The 23,741-nt window shown below is 41.5% G+C and overlaps 1 protein-coding gene across 1 annotated transcript in view; it reads left to right on the forward strand.

Moving 5' to 3' along the window:
- The first annotated feature begins 2,050 nt into the window (after positions 1-2,050).
- Positions 2,051-23,741, forward strand: part of LOC112230799 (uridine diphosphate glucose pyrophosphatase NUDT14-like) — a 39,505-nt gene continuing 17,814 nt past the window's right edge. The window contains exons 1-2 of the mRNA XM_024397127.2: positions 2,051-2,236; positions 20,735-20,778. Of these exons, the coding sequence (XP_024252895.1) occupies positions 2,156-2,236; positions 20,735-20,778 (125 nt within the window). The 5' untranslated portion in view covers positions 2,051-2,155. The remainder of the gene's footprint in view (positions 2,237-20,734; positions 20,779-23,741) is intronic.

The raw sequence follows: 23,741 nt of genomic DNA on the forward strand, positions 1-23,741 counted from the left end.
GACCCAACCAGTGCCCCAGCACATTGTCTAACCGGGCTATCTGCATTGTGTCCCGACACCTACCACCCGCCAACCCCTCTTTTACGCTACTGCTACTCTCTGTTTATCATATATGCATCGTCACTTTAACCATATCTATATGTACATACTTCCTCAATCAGCCCGACTAACCACTGCCTGTATGTAGCCTCGCTACTGTTATAGCCTCGCTACTGTATATAGCCTCACTACTGTAATTTTTAACTGTCTTTTTACTGTTGTTTTATTTCTTTTACTTACCTATTGTTCACCTAATACCTTTTTTGCACTGTTGGTTAGAACCTGTAAGTAATTTCACTGTAAGGTCTACTAACCCTGTTGTATTCGGCGCACATGACAAAAACTTTAATTTGATTTGAAATGGTGGAAAAAAGGGATATGGTTTGTTAAAGAAGAATGGTAGAAAGTGTAAGCAGAGGGAGCTGAAGACAGGAGGAGAAATGGAAGTGAATGAGGGTGAATTATCGGAGGTGGTAGGTGTGGTATAGATATCGGAGACCGAGGTATGAACCAAGGATCAGGAGGTAGGTGTGGTATAGATATCGGAGTCCTAGGTATGAACCAAGGATCAGGAAAAAGATGAGTCTGTGAAAGTAGGAGTGAAGTTTATGGAAAAAGTGGACTCTTTCCTTTTGGCTGATCCATTTGTGGTTTCACGGTTGGTGAAAAAAGAGTTGGTGATCCAGTGATAATTGTTTGTGTTTGTGTTGGCCAGAGGGAGCTCGAAGTAAAACGAATGGGGGCAAGAAAAGTGAATTGTTTCGTTCTCAAGTAAAGGGCACCAATGAAAGTGTGATAACTGGGGTAGCAGTAAATAGAAAAGTTGACCAGCTGAGGGCAAAGATTCCCTGTGTATGTGATTCTCGTCGTTTGATGCGATGCAGACATGGTGGCAAGAGTGAGGAAACAGAAGAGTCATTGTCTGTTCTTTTGAGTTTTGAAGTTGAGTCTTTGCCTGACAAAGTGAAGTTAACCTGTACGATCGTATATGCTGAATACATTACGATGTTACAGGTGTCAAGCTTACGGGCATGTGGCAGCAGTGTGTAGGAGGGAGGGTGTGAGAAATGTGCAGAAAGGAATGATACAAAGGAATGTGTAGTATTGGGGAAAGTAGTGAAATGTGTTACTTGTAGGGGTGTCCATGGAGCTGGGTGTAATATTCATGTGTGTAAACATACTGAATTGTAATTGGATGCATTTTACCGCCATATCATACTGTGCTATGATTGGTTAAGACCACCCAAATGGTTAGGTCATGGGCAGTTTGATCCTGGTTGGCGATACGTGAACATGCCAGTTATAGCTAGCTAATAAAGAGCTACGTTAAGAAATATCCTGTAGTACTGCATTTCATTATTTTGTACAAAGTGTGCAAAACAAGACACGGGATCAGAAATGTCCCGTGCGAGAGTGGCAGGTGAGGATTCCAGGGTTAGAGTAGTGCAGATGTTGTCATATGCTGAGGCAGTGAAGAAAGTAGAGGAAGTTGGGATAAGGGGGAGGAGTGGTGAGAGTAGTAGAGATATACCAGTACAGAGGGACAGGCCAAAAAGTGATATACGTTTCAGTAAGATTGGATTTTTAGCATTTATAGCAATGGTTATCAGCTGTGCTGCAGGGATGGAACGGAAGTTGCAGAAAATGGAGGTTGTGGTGGCAGATGCAGAGAGGTATTTAGTTGTGCAAGACTTGACATCAGAAGAGTTACAAGGTGTGTTAAGTGGTGATGTCCCATCCTTTCAGGATGATGGCATGAGGTAGGAATAAATACATTTAATTAGTGGAGAAGGGTGGTGTTAATTTTATTTGATATAATTTAGATGATTAGTGAGTGTAGTGTTAGATGGTAGGGTATTTATTTAGTACATTTTAATTTTTCAAGCAAAGTATAAGGGAGTTGTACTCCAGTCTAGTAGGTGGCGGTAATGCAACAAATTGGATGCCAACCGCCGTTAAATCGCATAGAAGAAGAATAAGAAGCCTTCCAATTAAAAGCGAGTGTATTTTGTCCTTACTAGGGAACCGTAGGCATTTGTCTCATCCTCCACTACGACCTGTGGTTTGTGCTATCTGACGTGAGATAAACACCGGTGGAAAGCTAGCAGTCAGAACTATGGAGCAGATACATGATATCCAGGTCGTTCCGTGCACTAACTCCAATTATCTGAAACCATTCAGGGTGCACTATAACCAGGTGAGTCAAAATAGCTCACTCGCGTTTGAATCTAGTCTGAATTCCCGGACTCATTAATTTCTATTGCTAGTAGCCCAACCCCCATTATTTCCCCCATTGCTTTATTGTGCTGCTTCAACGGCATAACCTTCATAAAAATACAGTACACCATATTTCAGTGACACGTATGGACTTAGCTATCTTAACTTTGCTTCACCACTGCCACCAAATATTTTCTCTTAGCATGAAATGTAGATTTTCAGGCAAGTAGCTAACATATCAGTTACTGTCTCATGAGCATATGCTTTACATTAACGTTAGCAACCTAGCTAAGTAACTGGCTAGCTTGTTGGAAATGTACAACCTGATGCTTAGCTACAATATCTACATTTCTCCTGTGGTTGTTGTTTCACGTTGAGCGTTAGCTAGCCAAGTCATGTAATGTCAGGCCTTGTTGGGATGTGTCAAACTAGAGATGGCCTTGCTAGTTTGATAGTGATTTTATGAGGTCGGATGTTGAGCAGTTGGTGCTGTGCTGAGCTTGCAAACCCATTTTACTTTCAGTGATATATTTTAATATATCTAGGGAACCCACACAAGTCCACTTATGTATAGAACCCACCAGTATTTTATGGCCCACAAATCATCTTGTGAAAATGTTCATCTACCTGAGTCTTTAATCTAAAGGGCAGCTAGCCCCTCGGGAGATAAAATGCATGTTAGGATAGCTTTCTAGTTAGCTACATTGATTCCACTAGTAACTGTCCTCTTAGGTACGTACAGTAGCTAGTTGTTTGGAAGATGGATACACTTGAACTAATTGCTATTAGCAATGTGATGTTCAAGACGACCATACTTTTATGGTTGATTGTATGTTTGTTGATTAGGAAATACGTCTGATCACAGGCAATTAGGCTATTCATATTTAGCTACTCATAAAAACACAATTGGAACCAGGTTTTGTGGTCGCTGTTTCAGTATGATATGTTGGATAAAGGAATACTAGACTCCGTAACAGTCGTTGCCATTCTTGAATTAGGCTGTTACCACTTTCTGAATCGAAAGCTATGCTCAGGTCAATCAATAACATACATGTAGGCTTCTAGAGGCTGGGCATTGGCTGTGCCATTGCCTCCTTTGACACTTTCCTTCAGGAAATGTGGAATTGTTCTGCTGTGATTTCTTTGGCAGTGAGACTCTGGGGCGGGCAACGTTTCATCACATTCACTCAACCTTTCCTGAGATAATGACATTTCTCCTTCTGTGGATTTCATGAAGGGCATTAGGCACTGTTTCGGCAGGAGGGCACCTGTAGATATTTCCGTCCCAAGTGTTCTCCCCATCTGGGCTTGTGGTCCTTGCCTAACACTTCCTGTCATTGAGTGTGGAAGTGTTCTGCTTCTCTGGCCCATTGTTGCTCTTTAGGTGTTTGTGAGTCATAGGCTGAATTACCACTTGAGCCCTATTGGTATGGCATTTCTTCCCCATCCGTTGTGTTATAGCAGAGACTTGATACTTTAAGTAGGGTGTTAAAGGACAAAATGAAACTTTGGTTCTGGTGTTATACTTTGTATTGTTATAGAGAAACTTCTCATGAACACAACACTTTTTTTTGATTTCATGAAGATAGGACTTGCCATTGCTGAGATCTTATTTTCAAGTTATCTGAAAAGATCAACAAGGTTGCAGACCTAATTCAACATGTTTTGTCCAATATCTCAAGAGAGGGGGGTCATATTGTAATTAAATTGATTAAAAGTAAAGTACAATTTATGAAATAGAAATGCTATATTATGCAAATTAGGCACTACAGAATATATATTTACAGTAATTTAAGACCAATAATTTGAAGTAGGGTGGTCATATTAACAGATGTTCATGCTTTATGCAAAACTGAGTTACAATTCATTACATTTGATTAACTTGTTATACAACTTTACAAATGATATACGTAATATGCTAATTAGTCTGTACGGAATAAAAACAGAAATACAGCATGTTAAACCCATTCATTTAAAGTAAGGTGGTCATATCATTAACATATATTGGTGTGTGCGCGTGCACACCAGGGGTACTAGCAGTGTACATATAATTGCCAGGGCTCTAGAAGCACTTTTTTTACAAGGAGCCCGTGGGTGTCTGTAAGCCGGTAATAGACTGCTTTTGACTGTAAAAATAAATAGAAAATTGGCACCAGCCAAATGTCCAGGATGAGAGGGAAAATCCCATTGTGAAATAATGCTTTTTTTTTTAGCCTATTCATTGAAGGAAATACCAGTTGATGTAAATACATTTGACTGGTTATGCTTATTGTTCTATTGGTTCATTTGCATCATTTAGTGCAATTAAATTGGCCAGTTTGTGTATTCTTTATGTATCTCATTTATCAGATGTGCATAGTGTACAGAGAGCCTTTGAGCAGAAAATGAAGGCCAATGGTGACTTTAAAACAGTTTAATGGCTGTGATAGAAAACCTGAGGATGGATCAACAACATTGTAGGTACTCCGCAACACTAACTTCAGGGTAATAAACGGAATGGAGTAATAAAAACATGTTTGTCTGCAGGGAGATGAATACACCTTTCAGCAGGACAATAACCTAAATTATAAGGCCAAATATACTTGAGTTGCTTACAAAGAAAACGTTGAATGTTCCTGAGTGGCCTAGTTACAATGATGACTCTGGCAATGATCATCTTGACAAGGCTTGAAGGAAGGCCCATTTGCTTGTTTGAATTTGATCACTTGCAAAGTCACAGATCCGATACTGCTTTTAGAGGATGTTTCTATCTCATCGGCCAAGGGTTGCAAGCTATCATCCTCAGTGGCAAGGGTCTCCTGCTGGGTCTCTCACTATTGCTCTGAAATTCTTAATGCTCCTAGGGACCAGAGTCACTAGTTCTAGATTCCTGCTCGCTTTCAGAATCTCCCATTGACTCAGTTTCTCCATTACACTCTTGTCCTATCAACATGGACCCGGAGGCGTCCACAGCCTCATCGACTACTTTTGAACTTAGACTGTGGAGGATACAGACAGCAGTTCTCTGGTCATCACTGCCCCCATCCACATCTGGTAGTGGGTTTGGTTTCATTGTTCTGGCATCTGCAAAACCCTCCTCTGAAAGGATGGAGGGAACAGTTGTATCCTCTTCAGCCTCTCCAATCGGAAGAAAGTTCACAGGAAGTAAGAAGTTGCGGTGTACAGCCTTGCCCTTTTCTTTGGAAGGGTTGGCTACTCTGTAGATGTGCAGATCTGGGTTGCTCCAGCTGAAGACATAGACGGTAGATTCTCCCACACCTGCCAATTTCCGTTTGCCCCCTTCTTTCTTGTTTGTTAAGAGAATTTTGTCACTGACCTCCAGGGTGCATCCTCTAACCTTCTTGTCATATTTTCTTGCCTGCTTTTTTTCTGTGCCTGCGATGTGTTTATTTGTGTGACATGCATGGCCTCCTGAAGATCTCTTTTGAAAGGAGTCTACAAATTTGCTGTAACCCAAAACGGTCTCGTCTCTCAGAACACTTCCAAACATGGTGTCGACCGTTAGCTGTGGGGTCCGCCCAAACATTAAGTAAAAAGGGGCGAACCCCGTCATCTCATGTACGGTACAGTTATATGCAAACGTGAGAGTTAACTGTAAGGTTGCAAGATTGAATCCCCGAGCTCACAAGGTGAAAATCTGTCCTTCTGCTCCTGAACGAGGCAGTTAACCCGCCGTTCCTAGGCCGTCATTGAAAATAAGAATGTTTTCTTAACTGACTTGCCTAGTTAAATAAAGATTAAATAAAGGTGTAAAAAAAAAAATTAAATGGCCAAATCGGTGTGCAAAAATACCGATTTCCGATTGTTATCAACTTGAAATCGGCCATTCCGATTAATCAGTCAACCTCTAGTTACTACTAGTACGTCAATACTTGCTCCATCCTTCGACTGAACAGAAATCGATACAGACCAACTCTAGTGGCGCACTTGTCATAATCGCTTCAAGAGGAGCTCTTACCTCAAGTCTTCTTGACTTGCTCACAAGACATCGTCTACATCTCATGACCTAGTCTTTAACTTGTTCATCCATACCAACTCGAAATAACCTGTCTGAGGTGTAAGGTTCTTGCTTGCCCTTGGTTTGCAGCATCATCATGTGTTCCTTTCAACACATCTGCCTTCAAGGACAAAGTTACAATGAACAGATAGCTCTTATTTCCAGTTTTATCCTTTGATTTCCTGTACAGTTTTCCAACTTTTTTTCTGCACGTCCACTGTTTCATGTTCTCTTTCACAATGTATTGGTCTCCGTTTCCTTTCCACATAATAGGTAGCACGAGCCAATGTCTCATCTGCTTGCTGCTTCTCTTTGAGATCTCCTAGTCAAAAAGTGTGTAGCGCTGGGTAACCTCCCTGCAGCAGATGTTGGGATAGCTGCATCAGAGGGACAGTGCACATGGATATGATCCCCTTTCGGGACAAGCGGTTGTCTAGGAGTGCCTTCACTTCATCAGAGATCTCAGCAGACTTTGTACCTTGATGCGACCCTGTCATGCAACTGTTTGGTGAGGCTTGGCAATTCACAGACAGCCGGAGTGTCTCTTGTACGTTCTCTGCTGTGACTGGTTGAGTGGTACCATCCCCGATGAATGGTATACGGCTGAGGTAAGTCTGCGGGTATGTTCTTTGGCCCAGGTATGTATTTCAGATCAAAGTCATACGGGGCTAGCTTCGCCACCCACCTCTGCTCACAGGCATCACGTTTAGGCTTTGTCAGTATGTGAGGGAGTGGGTTATTATCTGTCAGGACAGTAAACTGGGCTCCTTTAAGCCAGTGACAAAATGTTTCACATACGGCCCATTTCAGTGCAAGAAACTCTAGACGGTGGGCTGGATATCTTGCTTGGGATTTGTTGAGGGATTTACTAGCAAACGCAATGGGTCTACTTTTACTCTCACCCTCTGGGATCTGGCTCAGAACAGCACCTAGGCCGTCAATTGAAGCATCAGTCGAAAGTATGAAGGGTTTACTAAAATCTGGGTGAGCTAAAACTACAGCATTTATTACAGCTGCTTTTAACTCCTCAAAGGTATGTTGACACTCACTCGCCCAGTCTTCGGGTGTCGGCCTCTGGGACGGCCTACTCTGAGTCTTGCCATTAATTTTTTTGTTTGGTTTTCTGTCCTGCTGTTAAACAGTACAGAAGCTTGGCAATTTTGAAAACCCTTTGAGTGGGAGTAATGGTTCATCATTCAGAGAAGTGACTGGACCCTCTTCAGTCCAGGAGTTTTTCCATCAATCTCCATGAGATCAGTGGCTGTCATCTCACTGATGGCTGTCACTTTTCCCACATCAGTCTGGATCCCTTTTTCAGATATCACATGGCACAAGAATAACACAGATCGCCTAAGGAAGTGGCACTTTGGAGCAAGCTTCAAGTTGTTGTTTGAGAGTCTACATTAAACCAACTCCAACCATTCAAGTGCTTCTTGTTCACTTTCACCAAAGACCAGTAAGTCCTCTAGATTGACATCATCATCCTGGCAAACATAGCTGGGCTGTTGCAGAGTCCCTTAGCCCATCTGTTCTATTCGAAAAGGCCAACTGGTGTGGTAACGGTTGTGTATTTACAATCTTCTTTGTTTATGGGAATATTGTAAAATCCCAATGTCAGATCCATTGGGCTGAAAAGGCAGTTTCCGCCCAATGACGCCAGTGCTGCGGCTTGATTTGGTAGGGGCTAAGCATCCTTCTCAGTTCTCGTGTTGAGCCATCGGAAATCTGTACAGATTCTGAGTTCACCATTTGGTTTCCAGACAAGAACGAGAGGGCATGCACACTCACTATTTGATTTCCTGAGCATTTAATGTTCTTCCATTTCCTCCAAGGTTTGTTTCAGTTTTTTGGAAGTCACATGATGGCACTCTGCTGTAAGGAAGTCTGAAAGGCCTCTCATCTTTCGGTCCAATTTCCCTCTGGAAAATATGTTGTCATATTTCACAACCAGGTCTGCCATCTTGTTTTTCCATTCATCTGATACTCCACAGGAGGCAATGTCATCATCATCAGTCAGACCCATGTCTTTCAATACATCAGCATATGAGCGTTTCTCTGCCTGTTCCGTCGTGGTTCCAATGACGTTCTGTGCAACATCTTGTTAGTCATCACATTGACTGCAGCTGCTGTTTAACTCCAGGTCTTCCAATGCTATACAGGGGTATACATCTGCCAGCGTTGCATTACACTTCAGTGTAACTGGGCGATCTTGGACATTAACCACCTTCATGTGGATCCATTTGTCACCCCACAGTGGGCATACAGTACGACCCACTAACACACTCCTCTGTGCTGCTCGGGACATTGTGGGCTCTACAATAACAGTACTGCCAATGGAAAATTGCCCTTTTCCTTTGTCTACCTCAGACGAAGTGTTGATGTTTTAGGGATAGTGTCACACACTGGCTGAGAACAACCGTGGCAACTTTTTTTCCCCAGCATTTTACGTATTTGCCAGTATTCTTAAGTGTATCTGATTCATCAGAAAGGCCATTGGCTGGTTGTGATATTGCTTCCAATATCCCTCTACTTTTTTGAGTTGGAGGACATTTTTCAGTACATTTGTTCCAATGATCACTTCATCAGTTTTTCCTGGCACAGCTAATACTGGCACCGGCATCTTGCAGTTCATTAATTTGATATGGAGCTCATATTCACATTTTGGATTGACCTGTTGCCCTCCACATCCAATGAGTACTACAGGAGTGGACATTTTCGAGCTTTCAGTTAAGACATGTTTTCGAAGCAATGTATGCTCACACAGATTCAGTAACGTACAGGCCATTGAACCACTATCAACGAGTCCTCTTAGTTCTACTGAACCCTGCACTGTCACTGGTGCATAGAACAGCCTTTCATTGCCGGTTATTCTCCGAGTAGGTTGATATATCACATTTTTGTTGCCTTGATTTTTCTCTTTGTATGAAGACAGTTCTATTTCAGGATCGGTTTCATTTATAGGGGCTGAGTTTTTAGCTGCACCTTTCCCCTCAAGGTGCAGACCTATTAGTTTCAAGCTGCACCTTGATTTTGTGGCCGCTGCCTGACTGGTGCCTCTTCTAACCTACTGCTTTTGTGGTCTATGGTTTGATGGCCAGGATTGTGACATTTGAAGAAGATCTTTTACATATAGCACATGGGAAGGAGGGAGACAGCGGTGCAGTTCTGCTGGGCCCTCTTGCGTTGCAAGCAACGTTCAGGTTCATAATAAACCGGTCTAGCAGTGTTACAAGTTTTGTCATAGCCACTCTGAACTCCTTGAACCGCTCAGGTAAGGATGGGGTGCTCTGAGCTCACCTCCTGTTTTTTGAATGTCTTCCTGGGGTGTCAATATGTTGTTTCCTCCTTGTAGCACATCTGTCATTTTGGTGGTTGTCTATCAATTTCTGAACTTCACCCACTGTCCATTTCTCCCTAGGCTTGCATCCGAATGCTGTGTACAGGTCATGATAGGGGCAGTGCTTCACAAACATCATGGTGACCGCATGACCCACGTCATCCATCTGTCTGCCCTGTCTTTGTAGACATTCATTAGCTAGATCTGCTACTCGGTTAAGGCACACCCAGTAGTCTAAGCTACTCTCCCCCTGATAAGGTTTGGTTTCATAATCTTGAAGTGGCATAGTAGAGGAGATGGCCTCACCAAAATGTTCTTTCAATGTACTGAAAATAACCTCAGGGTCTCTGCTGATTTTTACAAGGGGGTTGCTGTAATTTTTAAAATCTTGATTAAATCCTTTCCCCATTGACATTTCTATGACTTTATTACCTTGCTCTGGAGTTTTGTAACCTTTCTTTACCAAGTAAGTCTTCATCATTTCTTGCCACTCATACACATTACATTTATCTGTTCCATCACCTCTGAAAGTGGATGGCTCACACACATCAGATTTCATGACAGTTTACCTTGTACCAGTCTGGCATGCACAATGGGACGGTGTTGGCGGCTACCTTGGATGGAGTGGTATTACTTGCTGACAGACTTGAAACAATACTGTGACCAATCTCTTGACCCATCTGTTTGACGAAATCAAACATAACACTGCTGCGTATGGTATTCATCATCATTGGAGTGATTATCATCTCCATCACTCTGACCTGTTGTTTGATCAATAACATCCTCTTGTTCATTTACTGACGTTACACCAGACTCCCGGTTAAAGTATGCTCTACCATTCTCGCTATCTGAGCCCCCCTACCAATACAGTATCACAGGTAACTCCCCTAGGTTGTAAGTCCTCACCAGTGTTGGAATTGGCTAAACTTTGAAAATTTAGATAGGAGGGCAACCGATTATGATTTTTCAACGCTGATACCGATTATTGGACCAAAAAAAGCCGACACGATTAATCGGACGATTTATTTTATTTTTTATTTATTTGTAATAATGACAATTACAACTACTGAATGAACACTTATTTTAAATTAATATAATACATCAATAAAAATCAATTTAGCCTCAAATAAAATGAAACATGTTCAATTTGGTTTAAATAATGCAAAAACAAAGTGTTGGAGAAGAAAGTAAAAGTGCAATATGTGCCATGTAAAAAAGCTAACGTTTAAGTTCCTTGCTCAGAACATGAGAACATATGAAAGCTGGTGGTTCCTTTTAACATGAGACTTCCATATTCCAAGTTGAGGTTTTAGGTTGTAGTTAATATAGTATTTATATGACTATTTCTCTCTATACCATTTGTATTCCATATACCTTTGACTATTGGATGTTCTTATAGGCACTTCGGTATTGCCAGTGTAACAGTATAGCGTCCGTCCCTCTCCTCGCTCCTACCTGGGCTCGAACCAGTAATACATCCACCCTCGAAGCAGCGTTACCCATGCAGAGCAAGGGGAACAACTACTCCAAGCCTCGGAGCGAGTGATGTTTGAAACGCTATTAGCGCGCACCCCGCCAACTAGCTAGCCATTTCACATCGGTTACACCAGCCTAATCTCGGGCATTAACCTGTTATGGCTGCGATCCCCGTACAGCGATCAACATCAGGGGAAATCTCAGTGACAACTAAAAATACAACTTCGTAACATTAAACATTCTTGAAAATGCAAGTGTCTTACACCCTTCAAAAGATTAGAATCTTGGTAATCAAACTACGTTTTCCAATTTAAAATGGCTATTACAGAGAACAAATCCCATGCTTTTGTTTGAGAAGAGCAAATAACAACAAACATTTTCCGCCATGACAGTTTTTACACATTCACATCTGAAGGTAAAATTATGACTTACATTCTGATATCTTGCTCTTATTTCTCTTCCTGAGGGTCCCAGTGATCAAATGAAGTGCCGTTTTCTTTGATAAAATCCATTTTTATAGCCTAAATCTAAACATTTTGTAAACCGTTTGTGCCGTGAATTCCATGTCTTTCAATTTTTTTACGGAGCATTTGACGTGATTGTTTACAGGGGGTAATCGTTTATCTAGTCATGGTTGGTTTCAGTGCATTCCTCTGGATGTTTGCAACACAGCCAAACGTCTTTTTTTGTTGTTGTGGGGAGTGTTGAGTGAACTGATTTGAAGACAACGAGCAATGACTACCTTACGCACCAATAATTTTAGCGAAGCTTCATTGATTGACTATTTCTGCCCAATGGCCGCTGGGTAGATAGCCAATGAGCTGAGGTAAACGCCAGTATGTAATGGTTTTGGGTTGGACCACAATTCCTTGTTTGTAATCGCACGCGCAGGGTACTCCATTCTGGCCTTGACAATCAGAGGAGTTGCTGTAAGGCTTTTTACGCGCAGCTGTATTTCGGAAAGTTGTAGTTTCAATGATTTCATTGAAGATATCATGGCGAATAAATCAGGTAAAGCAAAGTCGAAAGTGAATGTGAGACAGATTTTTTTTGTTTGAGGAATCTTGGAGTGTTATGATTCAAACTAACTGAGGAGCTGTTTCTGCAAGGACAGGACGTACTTCTGGACGGGTAAGTGCTAATGCCGTTTTATGAAATATAAATATATATATATTATATATAAAATAAAGTGTTTTTTTTGCAATGAAATGTGATGTATGTATGTGTATATATATTCCTTTTTATTTATTCAAATGGAATGGAGTAGAACAGCAAACACACACATGGCCACTGTGCCTGCTACTCCTCTTCATTTCCATATGAAATAGCCATTGGGTGCTAGGGGCGAGTGCAGGCCCACAACAATGGCCGGAGTTGAATGGAACAGCACTTCACCTTAGTGACTGTTCCCTCTGCTCTATACAATACATATTTGTTTATTTTATGTGATGATAAAAGGCTCATAACATGAAAAAAATATTTGTATTGTTTCTTTCACAGTGATAGCGACTCCGACTGGGAGCCCCCGGTGCCAAGCTGCCCGCTCTACCTCTGCCCCCAGTGGTGCTCATATGCATGATTGTGCCTTAGGGCCAAAAGGGCACAGCATGGAGGCGTTGTTGTGTTCTGTGTTACATGAAATGCACCACTTGTTTAGTTTGCCTCTGCTTTACATCAGAAAGAGACTGCTATGGGACATGGTACAGGCAGCAACATATTGTGACGAGGACTTCCAAGGGGTGTACTGTTTTTGTTTTTAAAATATTTTTTAAATAATTTTAACTTTTTTTTGTGTGTGTGTGTTAGAATTGCTTTTTGATATATTGTATATAGTTATTTGCACTGCTGTATATAGTTATAGGTCATTTCACCAATTCGGCCACTTGGGTACATTTGGGCAACTTGTGTGGGACACCTGGGTGACTTCATACTAAATGTCATGTAGCTCACCCATTCCTGAAGTTATCAGTCTGAAATTTTGCACACCTACAGTTGCCCTCTTGTGTTATCCATCATAATTATCTCCAGCATCCTATCTGACTGTGTGGCTATTCTAGTACATGTGAAAGATGATGCTACAACAATAAAAAACAGAACGTATGCTCTTTCTCTTTTCTTCCACCAGATCTACTGTGTTATATTCTCCTATATTCAATTAACATTTCCACAAACTTCAGAATGTTTCCATTCAAATGATACCAAGAATATGCATATCCTTGCCTCTGGGGCTGAGCTACAGGCAGTTAGATAACAGGTTAATATGGTCGAAACCGGAAACTATCACTTCGAAAACAAAATGTTTATTATCGCATATACCCTGACTCTGCGTGCAATGAACGCAAGAGAAGTGACACCATTTCACCTGGTTAATATTGCCTGCTAACCTGGATTTCTTTTAGCTAAATATGCAAGTTTAAAAATGTGTACTTCTGGCTCCAGGTCATCTACATGTCCATGCTAGGTAAAGCTCCGCCTTATCTCAGTTCACTGGTCACGATGGCAACACCCATCCGTAGCACGCGCTCCAGCAGGTGTATCTCACTGATCATCCCTAAAGCCAACACCTCATTTGGCCGCCTTTCGTTCCAGTTCTCTGCTGCCTGTGACTGGAACGAATTGCAAAAATCGCTGAAGTTGGAGACTTTTATCTCCCTCACCAACTTCAAACATCTGCTATCTGAGCAGCTAACCGATCGCTGCAGCTGTACATAGTCTATTGGTAAATAGCCCACCCATTTTTACCTACCTCATCCCCATACTGTTTTTTATTTACTTTTCTGCTCTTTTGCACACCAATATCTCTACCTGTACATGACCATCTGATCATTTATCACTCCAGTGTTAATCTGCAAAATTGTAATTATTCGCCTACCTCCTCATGCCTTTTGCACACTGTATGTAGACTCCCCTTTTTTTCTACTGTGTTATTGACTTGTCAATTGTTTACTCCATGTGTAACTCTGTTGTCTGTTCACACTGCTATGCTTTATCTTGGCCAGGTCGCAGTTGCAAATGAGAACTTGTTCTCAGCTAGCCTACCTGGTTAAATAAAGAAATAAAAGTTAATTTTAAGAAAGGCATTGTTTATGGTTAGGTACACGTTGGAGAAACGACAGTCTTTTTTCCGCGAATGCACACCGCATCGATTATATGCAACGCAGGACATGCTAGATAAACTAGTAATATCATCATCCATGTGTAGTTAACTCGTGTTTGATTTGTTTTTTTATAAGACTAGTTTAATGCTAGCTGGTAACTTACTTTGGCTTCTTACTGCATTCGCTTAACCGGTAGTCTCCTCGTGGAGTGCAATGAGAGGTAGGTGGTTAGATCGTTGGACTAGTTAACCAGAAGGTTGCAAGATTGAATCCCCGAGCTGACAAGGTAAAAATGTTGTTCTGCACCTGAACAAGGCAGTTAACCCCCACCGTTCCTAGGCCATAATTGAAAATAAGAACGTGTTAACTGACATGTCTAGTTAAATAAAGGTACAAAAAATAAAATATCTGCCAAATCGATATCCAAAAATACAGATTTCCGATTTGGCTATTTCGATTAATCGGTCGACCTCTAATTTAGATTTTGTATTTTTTTCACCTTTTTATATAACCTTGTACGCTATTTGAGAACAAGTTCTCATTTGCAACTGCGACCTGGCCAAGATAAAGCAAAGCAGTGTGACACAGACAACAACAGAGTTACACATGGAGTAAATGATAAAAAAAGCCAATAACACAATAAACAAGCCAATAACACAAACAAGTCAATGACACAGTAGAAAAAAGAAAGTCTATATACAGTGTGTGCAAAAGGCATGAGGGGGTGGGCAATAAATAAATAGGCCATAGGAGCAAATAATTACAATTTAGCAGATTAACACTGGAGTGATAAATGAGCTGATAATGATGTGCAAGTAGAGCTACTAGTGTGCAAAAGAGCAGAAAAGTAAATCAAAACAGTATGGGGATGAGGTAGTTGTAGATTGGGTGGGCTATTTACAGATGGACTATGTACAGCTGCAGCGATCGGTTAGCTGCTCAGATAGTTGATGTTTAAAGTTGGTGAGGGGGGGGAAAAAGTCTCCAACTAAAGCCATTTTTGCAATTTGTTCCAGTCACTGGCAGCAGAGAACTGGAAGATAAGGCGGCCAAATGAGGCCGACTAGAGCATACAGGTCGCAGTGGTAGGTGATATTAAATAAATGATGGATCAGAAGCATAGAATATAAGGAGTGAAAGTGACTGAGTTTTATGTCTGAAGTTAATGGTTCTCTGAAGAAAGACAGATGGCTTTGGAATGTGTTGGTGGAAGTCACAGGATTGCTATAGGGGAAGCAGATGGACATCTGATAATTAGGTGAAGGAGGAGTTGAGGTCAGGAGGTCAGGTCAGATCCCCTGAAGGGAGTAATAAGGGTTTATTACTCTATTACCCTCTTACTGTGGAACCATAAGATGAGAGGAGGAGTGTCTAAAGTGGGATATATATCTATCTGTGATGGTGAGATGTTTTTTGTTGTCTGAATACAGCTGTGTCAACCCTTTGGGAAGAATTAAACTTGGTTAAACTTCTCTGGTGTCCTTGAGTTATTTACTCTGAAAAATAAGAACCTAACACCAGTAAAAGTGGTGGATCACCATTGTGCTTGACCAGAGTACCTGGATTTTTTTGGTCTGGACATGTTATTCATGACAAATATTCAAATTAACTGTCTTTTGAAGTTGACGGCAGGTGTAGTTCTCTTCTCTGGAGCACTGCTGTATTCCCGGTGATCTTGTAGATCTGGGTCACGGCACCAATTTTGTCACACAGCCCCCCCCCAGAAGAAAGGCACACAGAAACCCACACTTCAGGTTGACTCGGGTTTTCATCTGCAGTAAAATATATCAAACCGTGATGACAGGCATTGACAGGACGGTCACATTCACACATTCACTGGTTAGGTAGGACACAAGACATCTTTTAGATAGGAGCAACAGTAATGATACATGCCCTCAATGTGAAGTGATATTCATCCATAAATACAGAGCACAACTACAACCCTTTTTATATTTATTAAGTGAATGTATATGTCAAAAATAAACATTCACTTAATATTTCAATAAATCACCTGCTAGCAATAGCTATCGTGACATTGTAGTGCAGTGGCCAACATTGCAAGTTAGCTCGTCATTAACATGGCTAGCTAAGCCAGTAAAAACTTGGTTAACTTGCCGAATTAGGTGTTAAATACATTAACGGCAAAATAAATATATACAGTTGAAGTTGGAAGTTTACATACATGTTGCCAAATACATTTAAACTCAGTTTTTCACAATTTCTGACATTTTATACTAGTAAAATTTCCCTGTCTTAGGTCAGTTAGCATCACCACTTTATTTTAAGAATGTGAAATGTCTTATTTCTTCCATCAAATTCCCAGTGGGCCAGAAGTTTACATACACTCAATTAGTAGCATTGTCTAACTTGGGTCAGATGTTTCAGGTAGCCTTCCACAAGCTTCCCACAATAAGTTGGGTGTATTTTGGCCCATTACTCCTGACAGGGCTGGTGTAACTGAGTCAGGCTTGCACACGCTTTTTCAGTTCTGCCCACAAATTTTCTATAGGATTGAGGTCAGGGCTTTGTGATGGCCACTCCAATACCTTGACTTTGTTGTCCTAAAGCCATTTTTGCCACAACTTTGGAAGTATGCTTGGGGTCATTGTCCATTTGGAAGACCCATTTGCGACCAAGCTTTAACTTCCTGACTGATGTCTTGAGATGTTGCTTCAATATCTCCAAATAATTGTCATTCCTCATGATGCCACTTATTTTGTGAAGTGCACCAGTCCTTCCTGCAGCAAAGCACCCCCACAACATGCTGCCACCCCCTTGCTTCACGGTTCGGATGGTGTTCTTTGGCTTGCAGGCCTCCCCCTTTTTCCTCCAAACATCAAACATAACAATGGTCATTATGGCCAATTTTTTCTATTTTTGTTTCATCAGTCCACGGGACATTTCTCCAAAAAGTACTATCTTGTCTCCATGTGCCGTTGCAAACCGTAGTCTGGCTTTTATATGGCGGTTTTGAAGCAGTGGCTTCTTCCTTGCTGAGCGGCCTTTCAGGTTATGCAAATATAGGACTCGTTTTACTGTGGATATAGATACTTTTGTACTTGTTTCCCCCAACATCTTCACAAGGTCCTTTGCTGTTGTTCTAGGATTGATTTGAACTTTTTGCACCAAAGTACTCTCTAGGAAACACAACGCGTCTCCCTCCTGAGCGGTATGACAGCTGCTTGGTCCCATGGTGTTTATACTTGCGTATGATTGTTTGTACAGATGAACGTGGTACCTTCAGGTGTTTGGAAATTTCTCCCAAGGATGAACCAGACTTGTGGAGGTCCACAATTTTTTTTTCTGAGGTCTATAGGATAACAAGAAATTTGTGGAGTGGTTTAAAAACAAGTTTTAATGACTCCAGACTAAGTGTATGTAAACCCCCAACTTCAACTGTACATAGTCACATTTGCTATTGACTTTAGGATATATGAACCCGTTTTCCAATGATAATTTTTATGCAGTTTTTATATACAGAGGAAGGAGACACGATCCTGCTCTCAGAATATCTCTGACTGAGGAGCAGGCAGACCAACTTCCCAAATAGGGGAGAAGCACTCAAAACCCACTAGTTGTTCTTTCAAAGAAAATAATACAAAAATGGTAAGTCCGAAGACCTCTTCTATTACCAACCTTAATACAATGGCAGCAAATATTCTTATGAATTCAGCAACACATAATGAAAGGTAACTTTATTTATATCACCCCTTTTCCTGAAGTGAATGGTTTCACCCACTACTCTACTCGCAAACTGCGGCATTCTTTGATATCTACATTGCGTGCGAGGTTGATGGAAACTCTACATTTTAATTTTGTCACACTAAGCTAGACAGAAAATGCTACCTGCTCCCATAATAGGCGATCAGCAATTGATACTAACTTCAATCTACTAGCCCTATAATGAATTTTATTTAGAAATTTCATCTGATGGGTTCTTTGAATCAGTACACCACACAATATCTAACGGCATACAGTATCTGACAGCCACCTAGCTAGAATTGACATGCACCCCTACTGAAATCTCAAAAGCTCAGAACATATTCATACCTCTTGACTTATTCCACATTTTGTGGTTTTACAGCCTGATTAAATAAAATGTAAATCTCACTCGTCTGTACATAATACCCAATAATGACAAAGTGAAAATATATTTTTAGACATTTTAATTGTGATTTATTTTTTCCCCCATTTGATTTACCCAACATTCGTAGCACTTTGAAGGTGCGTAATATATGTTTATTAGCACCCCTTGTTGGATGGGGATTTGATTTGAACAGACCTCCAGGCTGTGTAAGGGCTATTTGACCAAGAAGGAGAGCTGGAGTGCTGCATCAGATGACCTGGCCTCCACAATCACCTGACCTCAACCCAATTCAAGTCAAATGTTATTTGTCACATACACATGGTTAGCAGATGTTAGCGAGTGTAGCAAAATGCTTGTGCGTCTAGTTCCGACAATGCAGTAATAACCAACGAGTAATCTAACCTAACAATTCTACAACTACTACCTTATACACACAAGTGTAAAGGGATAAAGAATATGTTCATAAAGATATATGAATGAGTGATGGTACAGAATGGCATAGGCAAGATGCAGTAGATGGTATCGAGTACAGTATATACATATGAGATGAGTAATGTAGAGTATGTAAACATTATATTAAGTGGCATTGTTTAAAGTGGCTAGTGATACATTTTTTACATGTATTGCAGCAGCCACTCACAGTTAGTGATGGCTGTTTAACAGTCTGATGGCCTTGAGATAGAAGCTGTTTTTCAGTCTCTCGGTCCCTGCTTTGATGCACTTGTACTGACCTCGCCTTCTGGATGATAGTGGGGTGAACAGGCAGTGGCTCGGGTGGTTGTTGTCCTTGATGATCTTGCTTTTAGTGACCAGCCGAATTTCTTCAGCCTCCTGACGTTGAATAGGCACTGCTGTGCCTTCACCACACTGTCTGTGTGGGTGGACCAATTCAGTTTGTCCGTGATGTGTACGCCGAGGAACTTTAAAACCTTCTACCCTCTCCACTACTGTCCCGTCGATGTGGATAGGGGTTGCTCCCTCTGCTGTTTCCTGAAGTTCACGATCATCTCCTTTTGTTTTGTTGACGTTGAGTGTGAGGTTATTTTCCTGACACCACACTCCAAGGGCCCTCGCCTCCTCCCTGTAGGCCATCTCGTCATTGTTGGTAATCAAGCCTACCACTGTAGTGTCCTCTGCAAACTTGATGATTGAGTTGGAGGCGTGCATTGCCACGCAGTCGTGGTTGAACAGGGAGTATAGGAGAGGGCTCAGAATGCACCCTTGTGGGGTCCCAGTGTTGAGGATCAGCGGGGTTGAGATGTTGTTACGTACCCTCACCACCTGGGTGCGGTCCGTTAGGAAGTCCAGTACCCAGTTGCACAGGGCGGGGTCGAGACCCAGGGTCTCGAGCTTGATGATGAGTTTGGAGGGTACTATGGTGTTAAATGCTGAGCTATAGTCGATGAACAGCATTCTCACATAGGTATTCCTCTTGTCCAGATGGGTTAGGGAAGTGTGCAGTGTGTTTGAGATTGCGTCATCTGTGGACCTTTTGTGGCGATAAGCAAATTGGAGTGGGTCTAGGGTGTCAGGTTGGGTGGAGGTGATATGGTCCTTGACTAGTCTCTCAAAGCACTTCATGATGACGGAAGTGAGTGCCACGGGCGGTAGTCGTTTAGCTCAGTTACCTTAGCTTTCTTGGGAACAGGAACTATTGAGATGGTTTGGGATGAGTTGGACCGTGGAGTGAAGGAAAAGCAGAGGGAACTCAGTGGGAACTCCTTCAAGATTGTTGAAAAAGCATTCCAGATACAGCTGGTTGAGAGAATGCTTGTGCACAGCTGTCATCAGGCAAGGCAAAGGGTGGCTACTTTGAAGAATCTCAAATATAAAATATATTTTGATTTAACACTTTGGTTACTACATGATTCCATATGTGTTATATCATAGTTTGTCTTCACTATTATTCTACAATGTAGAAAATAGTCAAAATAAAAAATTGAATGAGTAGGTGTCCAAACTTTTTTTTGACAGGTACTGTATATAAAATGCTTCTTATTGTAGTCTTTGCTCGGCATCAGACAAATGTTGTGCTTCAGTTGCACTTCTAAACTCGGATGAGAATTCACCAACAGGCATTCCATCAGTAGACGGCGCTCTTACTGATGTGTAGCTACTTTTCTCCAGTACGTTTTGCTTGTAAATGTCCAAACTCACCAAAAATTACTTTAAGTAGCTACTACTTGTATAACTTTTCGAGCTAGATTGCCAGTCTTTGTAATTTGTTTTTCATTGTTCGCAATCTGGTAACAGATGCCCAATGAGCTTTTTTTTGCCCCTTGTGTACTAAGACGGCAATACTGTAAATCCCGCGATGAAAGGCCGGCATGACTATATGAAAATCTGGATACCGCCCTATCCTAGTTATTGGATGATTTGATATCCATCCGAGCCCACCAACATGTAGGACAATTAACTAGATCCTAGCACAGTTCTTTCAGAATGTGAACGTCATTCATGTATTGTTTTTGTGTCGTTCACAGAATGGGACAAAGAAATCGTGGGACTTCATGCGAACTCATGACAGGTGAGCTTTTATCTGCCTTTGACCCGTTTCGTTGTTGATAAGAGAAACTCCGTGCTAGAGATGGGGTGTACTCACATGAACACACTCAAACACACACTCTTTCAACTACCTCGCTGTCAGCTGAGAGGAGTCGTCAGATGTGAAGACCTTCAAAACCCCACATGCCCACCCCCCCCTTCCCAACGCATTCCTATACCCTTCACTTTGACTTGCTACCTAATAAACTAACAAAATATAATATTGAGGCCATTTCCTTGAACTTGGGAAAGCCCAGAGAATTTCTCTCTTCAGTCAGTATAAGCTCTAGGCATTTCTTGTGGAGATTTTAAAATCTGAGGTATAAGTTGACACTATTGTACCTAGGGACATTTTTGGCCGATACCGATATTTTCCTTGCCAAAAAACCCGATACCGATATTAAAACATTTAGCGGCCTTTTAAGCATTCTAGTACAGTTAAATAGTTGAAACGCACAAACTGACAAAGTTAGTTTGTTGGCCTTTACGTATATCCCCATTACCAGTAAAACATAAAACCTATTTCTTTCATTTGCTGTGCTGTTTCGTTGTTCATTTGTTAAGTCGTTTCATTCTCAACCAAGATTTCATCATACATTTCAAGCAGTGAGGTTTCAGCTCTCTGTCCGTGGCCTCTTCTCGGTGCGCACTATCACTGTGTCCGTTTCCATCTTGTCCAGCTGTATCTGTAACATTTCACGTAAACCCTGTTTCTTGTCTGCATCAAAGAAGCGGTCATTGTACCTAGCATCGAGCAGGGTGGCGACACAGTAAAGTGGCTCAGAGAGAATGCCTGTTAAAGAAGTAGTGGTCCTTGTACCTAGCATCGAGCATGGTGGCGACACAGTAAAGTGGCTCAGAGAGAATGCCTGTTAAAACCTCTTAAGTCGAGCCCCTACTTTTTCGAACATTCTGTTAAAAATCGCGCAACATTTCGGCGTCCTGCTACTCATGCCAGGAATATAGTATATGCATATGATTCGTATGTGTGGATAGAAAACACTCTCATGTTTCTAAAACTGGTTAAATCACCGCTGTGACTATAACAGAGCGTCTATTTCATCGAAAAGCGCAAGAAAAACTGATCACTGAAAACTGAAAAAAATATCCATGCGCCACTTGCATGTATTGTTCAAGGGGCACGAAATTAAATGGGGCCGAGATTGCAAGTCCTACAGCTTCCACACGATGTCACCACTCTTGTCAATTGCCTTCTCGTTGTTTCTTGGTCAAACGAGGAAGAGAGACTACTTTCCATCCGGTCTCCGACAGGAAGTTTTGGAAGAGAGATTTCGGAAGATGATTTGAAAGCGTGGAGCTATTGAATACACATCGCCTCGTGATCAATTTGATAGATTATTAACGTTTACTAATACCTAAAGTTGGATTACAAAAGTATTTCAAAGTATTTTGTGAAAGTTTATCGTCGACTTTTTTAATTTAAAAAAAATGACGTAGCGTTTTGAAACGGTGTTTTTTTCTGAATCACACAGTTTCCATAGATGGATATTTTGGGTATATATGGACCGATTTAATCGAAAAAAAGACCCAATAGTGATGTTTATGGGACACATAGGAGTGCCAACAAAGAAGCTCATCCAAGGTAATGAAAGTTTTATATTTTATTTCTGCTATTTGTGTAGCGCCGGCTACGCTAATTCTTTTGTTTACGTCGCCTTCAGGTATTTCGGGGTGTTGCATGCTATCAGATAATAGCTTCTCATGCTTCTCATGCTTTCGCGGAAAAGCATTTTAATAATCTGACTTGTTGGCTAGATTCACAACGAGTGTAGCTTTAATTCAGTGCCCTGCATGTGTGTTTTGATGAACGTTTGAGTTTTAACGAGTGCTATTAGCATTTGGCGTAGCGCATTTGCATTTCCAGATGGCTAGATGGGACGTCTGCGTCTCAGGTCGACGCAAGAGGTTAAAGAAGTAGTGGTCCTTGTACCTAGCATCGAGCATGGTGACGACACAGTAAAGCGGCTCAGAGAGAATGCCACCGACTCGCTTGTTCACAGCCTCTAGTAGAGTACATTCGGCAGTTTTGTTGAGCAGGCGTTTCGTGAAGCTAATAGCAGTGACACCCATAGCAAGTAGCTCATGGATGTGCGTTTCAACAATACTGTGTAACTCCGGTATGACTACATCTGAAAAATAGCGCCTACTTGGTAGTGTGTACCGGGGCCCGAGGTGCTCGACCAGTCGGCAAAAGCCAACATCATCCACGACAGAGAGCGGTTGATTGTCAAGGGCAATGAATTCCATTCTCTTGGCGTTAACTTCTTGGATATAGGGGGCGCTCTTTTAATTTATGGATAAAAAAACGTTCCCATTTTAAACAAGATATTTTGTCACGAAAAGATGCTCGACTATGCATATAATTGACAGCTTTGGAAAGAAAACACTCTGACTTTTCCAAAACTGCAAAGATATTATCTGTGAGTGCCACAGAACTGATGCTACAGGCGAAACCAAGATCAAACTTCAAACAGGAAATGAGCAGAATTTTTGAGGCTCTGTTTTCCATTGTCATCTTATATGGCTGTGAATGCGCCCTGAACGAGCCTACACGTTCTGCCGTTTCCCCAAGGTGTCTGCAGCATTTTGACGTGTTTGTAGGCATATCATTGGAAGATTGGCCATAAGAGACTACATTTACCAGGTGTCCGCCCGATGTCCTTTGTCGAAATTGGTGCGTAATCTCCAGCTGCAAGCATTCTTCCATGTGATTCAGAGGAGAGAGGAGACTTCCACGAACGATATATCATCGAAGAGATATGTGAAGAACACCTTGAGGATTGATTCTAAACAACGTTTACCATGTTTCAGTCGATATTATGGAGTTAATTTGGAAAAAAGTTTGCCGTTTTGATGACTGAATTTTCGTTTTTTTTTGGTAGCCAAACGTGACGAACAAAACGGAGCGATTTCTCCTACACAAAG

The sequence above is a fragment of the Oncorhynchus tshawytscha genome, linkage group LG18, assembly GCF_018296145.1.
Source record: "Oncorhynchus tshawytscha isolate Ot180627B linkage group LG18, Otsh_v2.0, whole genome shotgun sequence".
Classification (NCBI taxonomy): Eukaryota; Metazoa; Chordata; class Actinopteri; order Salmoniformes; family Salmonidae; genus Oncorhynchus; species Oncorhynchus tshawytscha.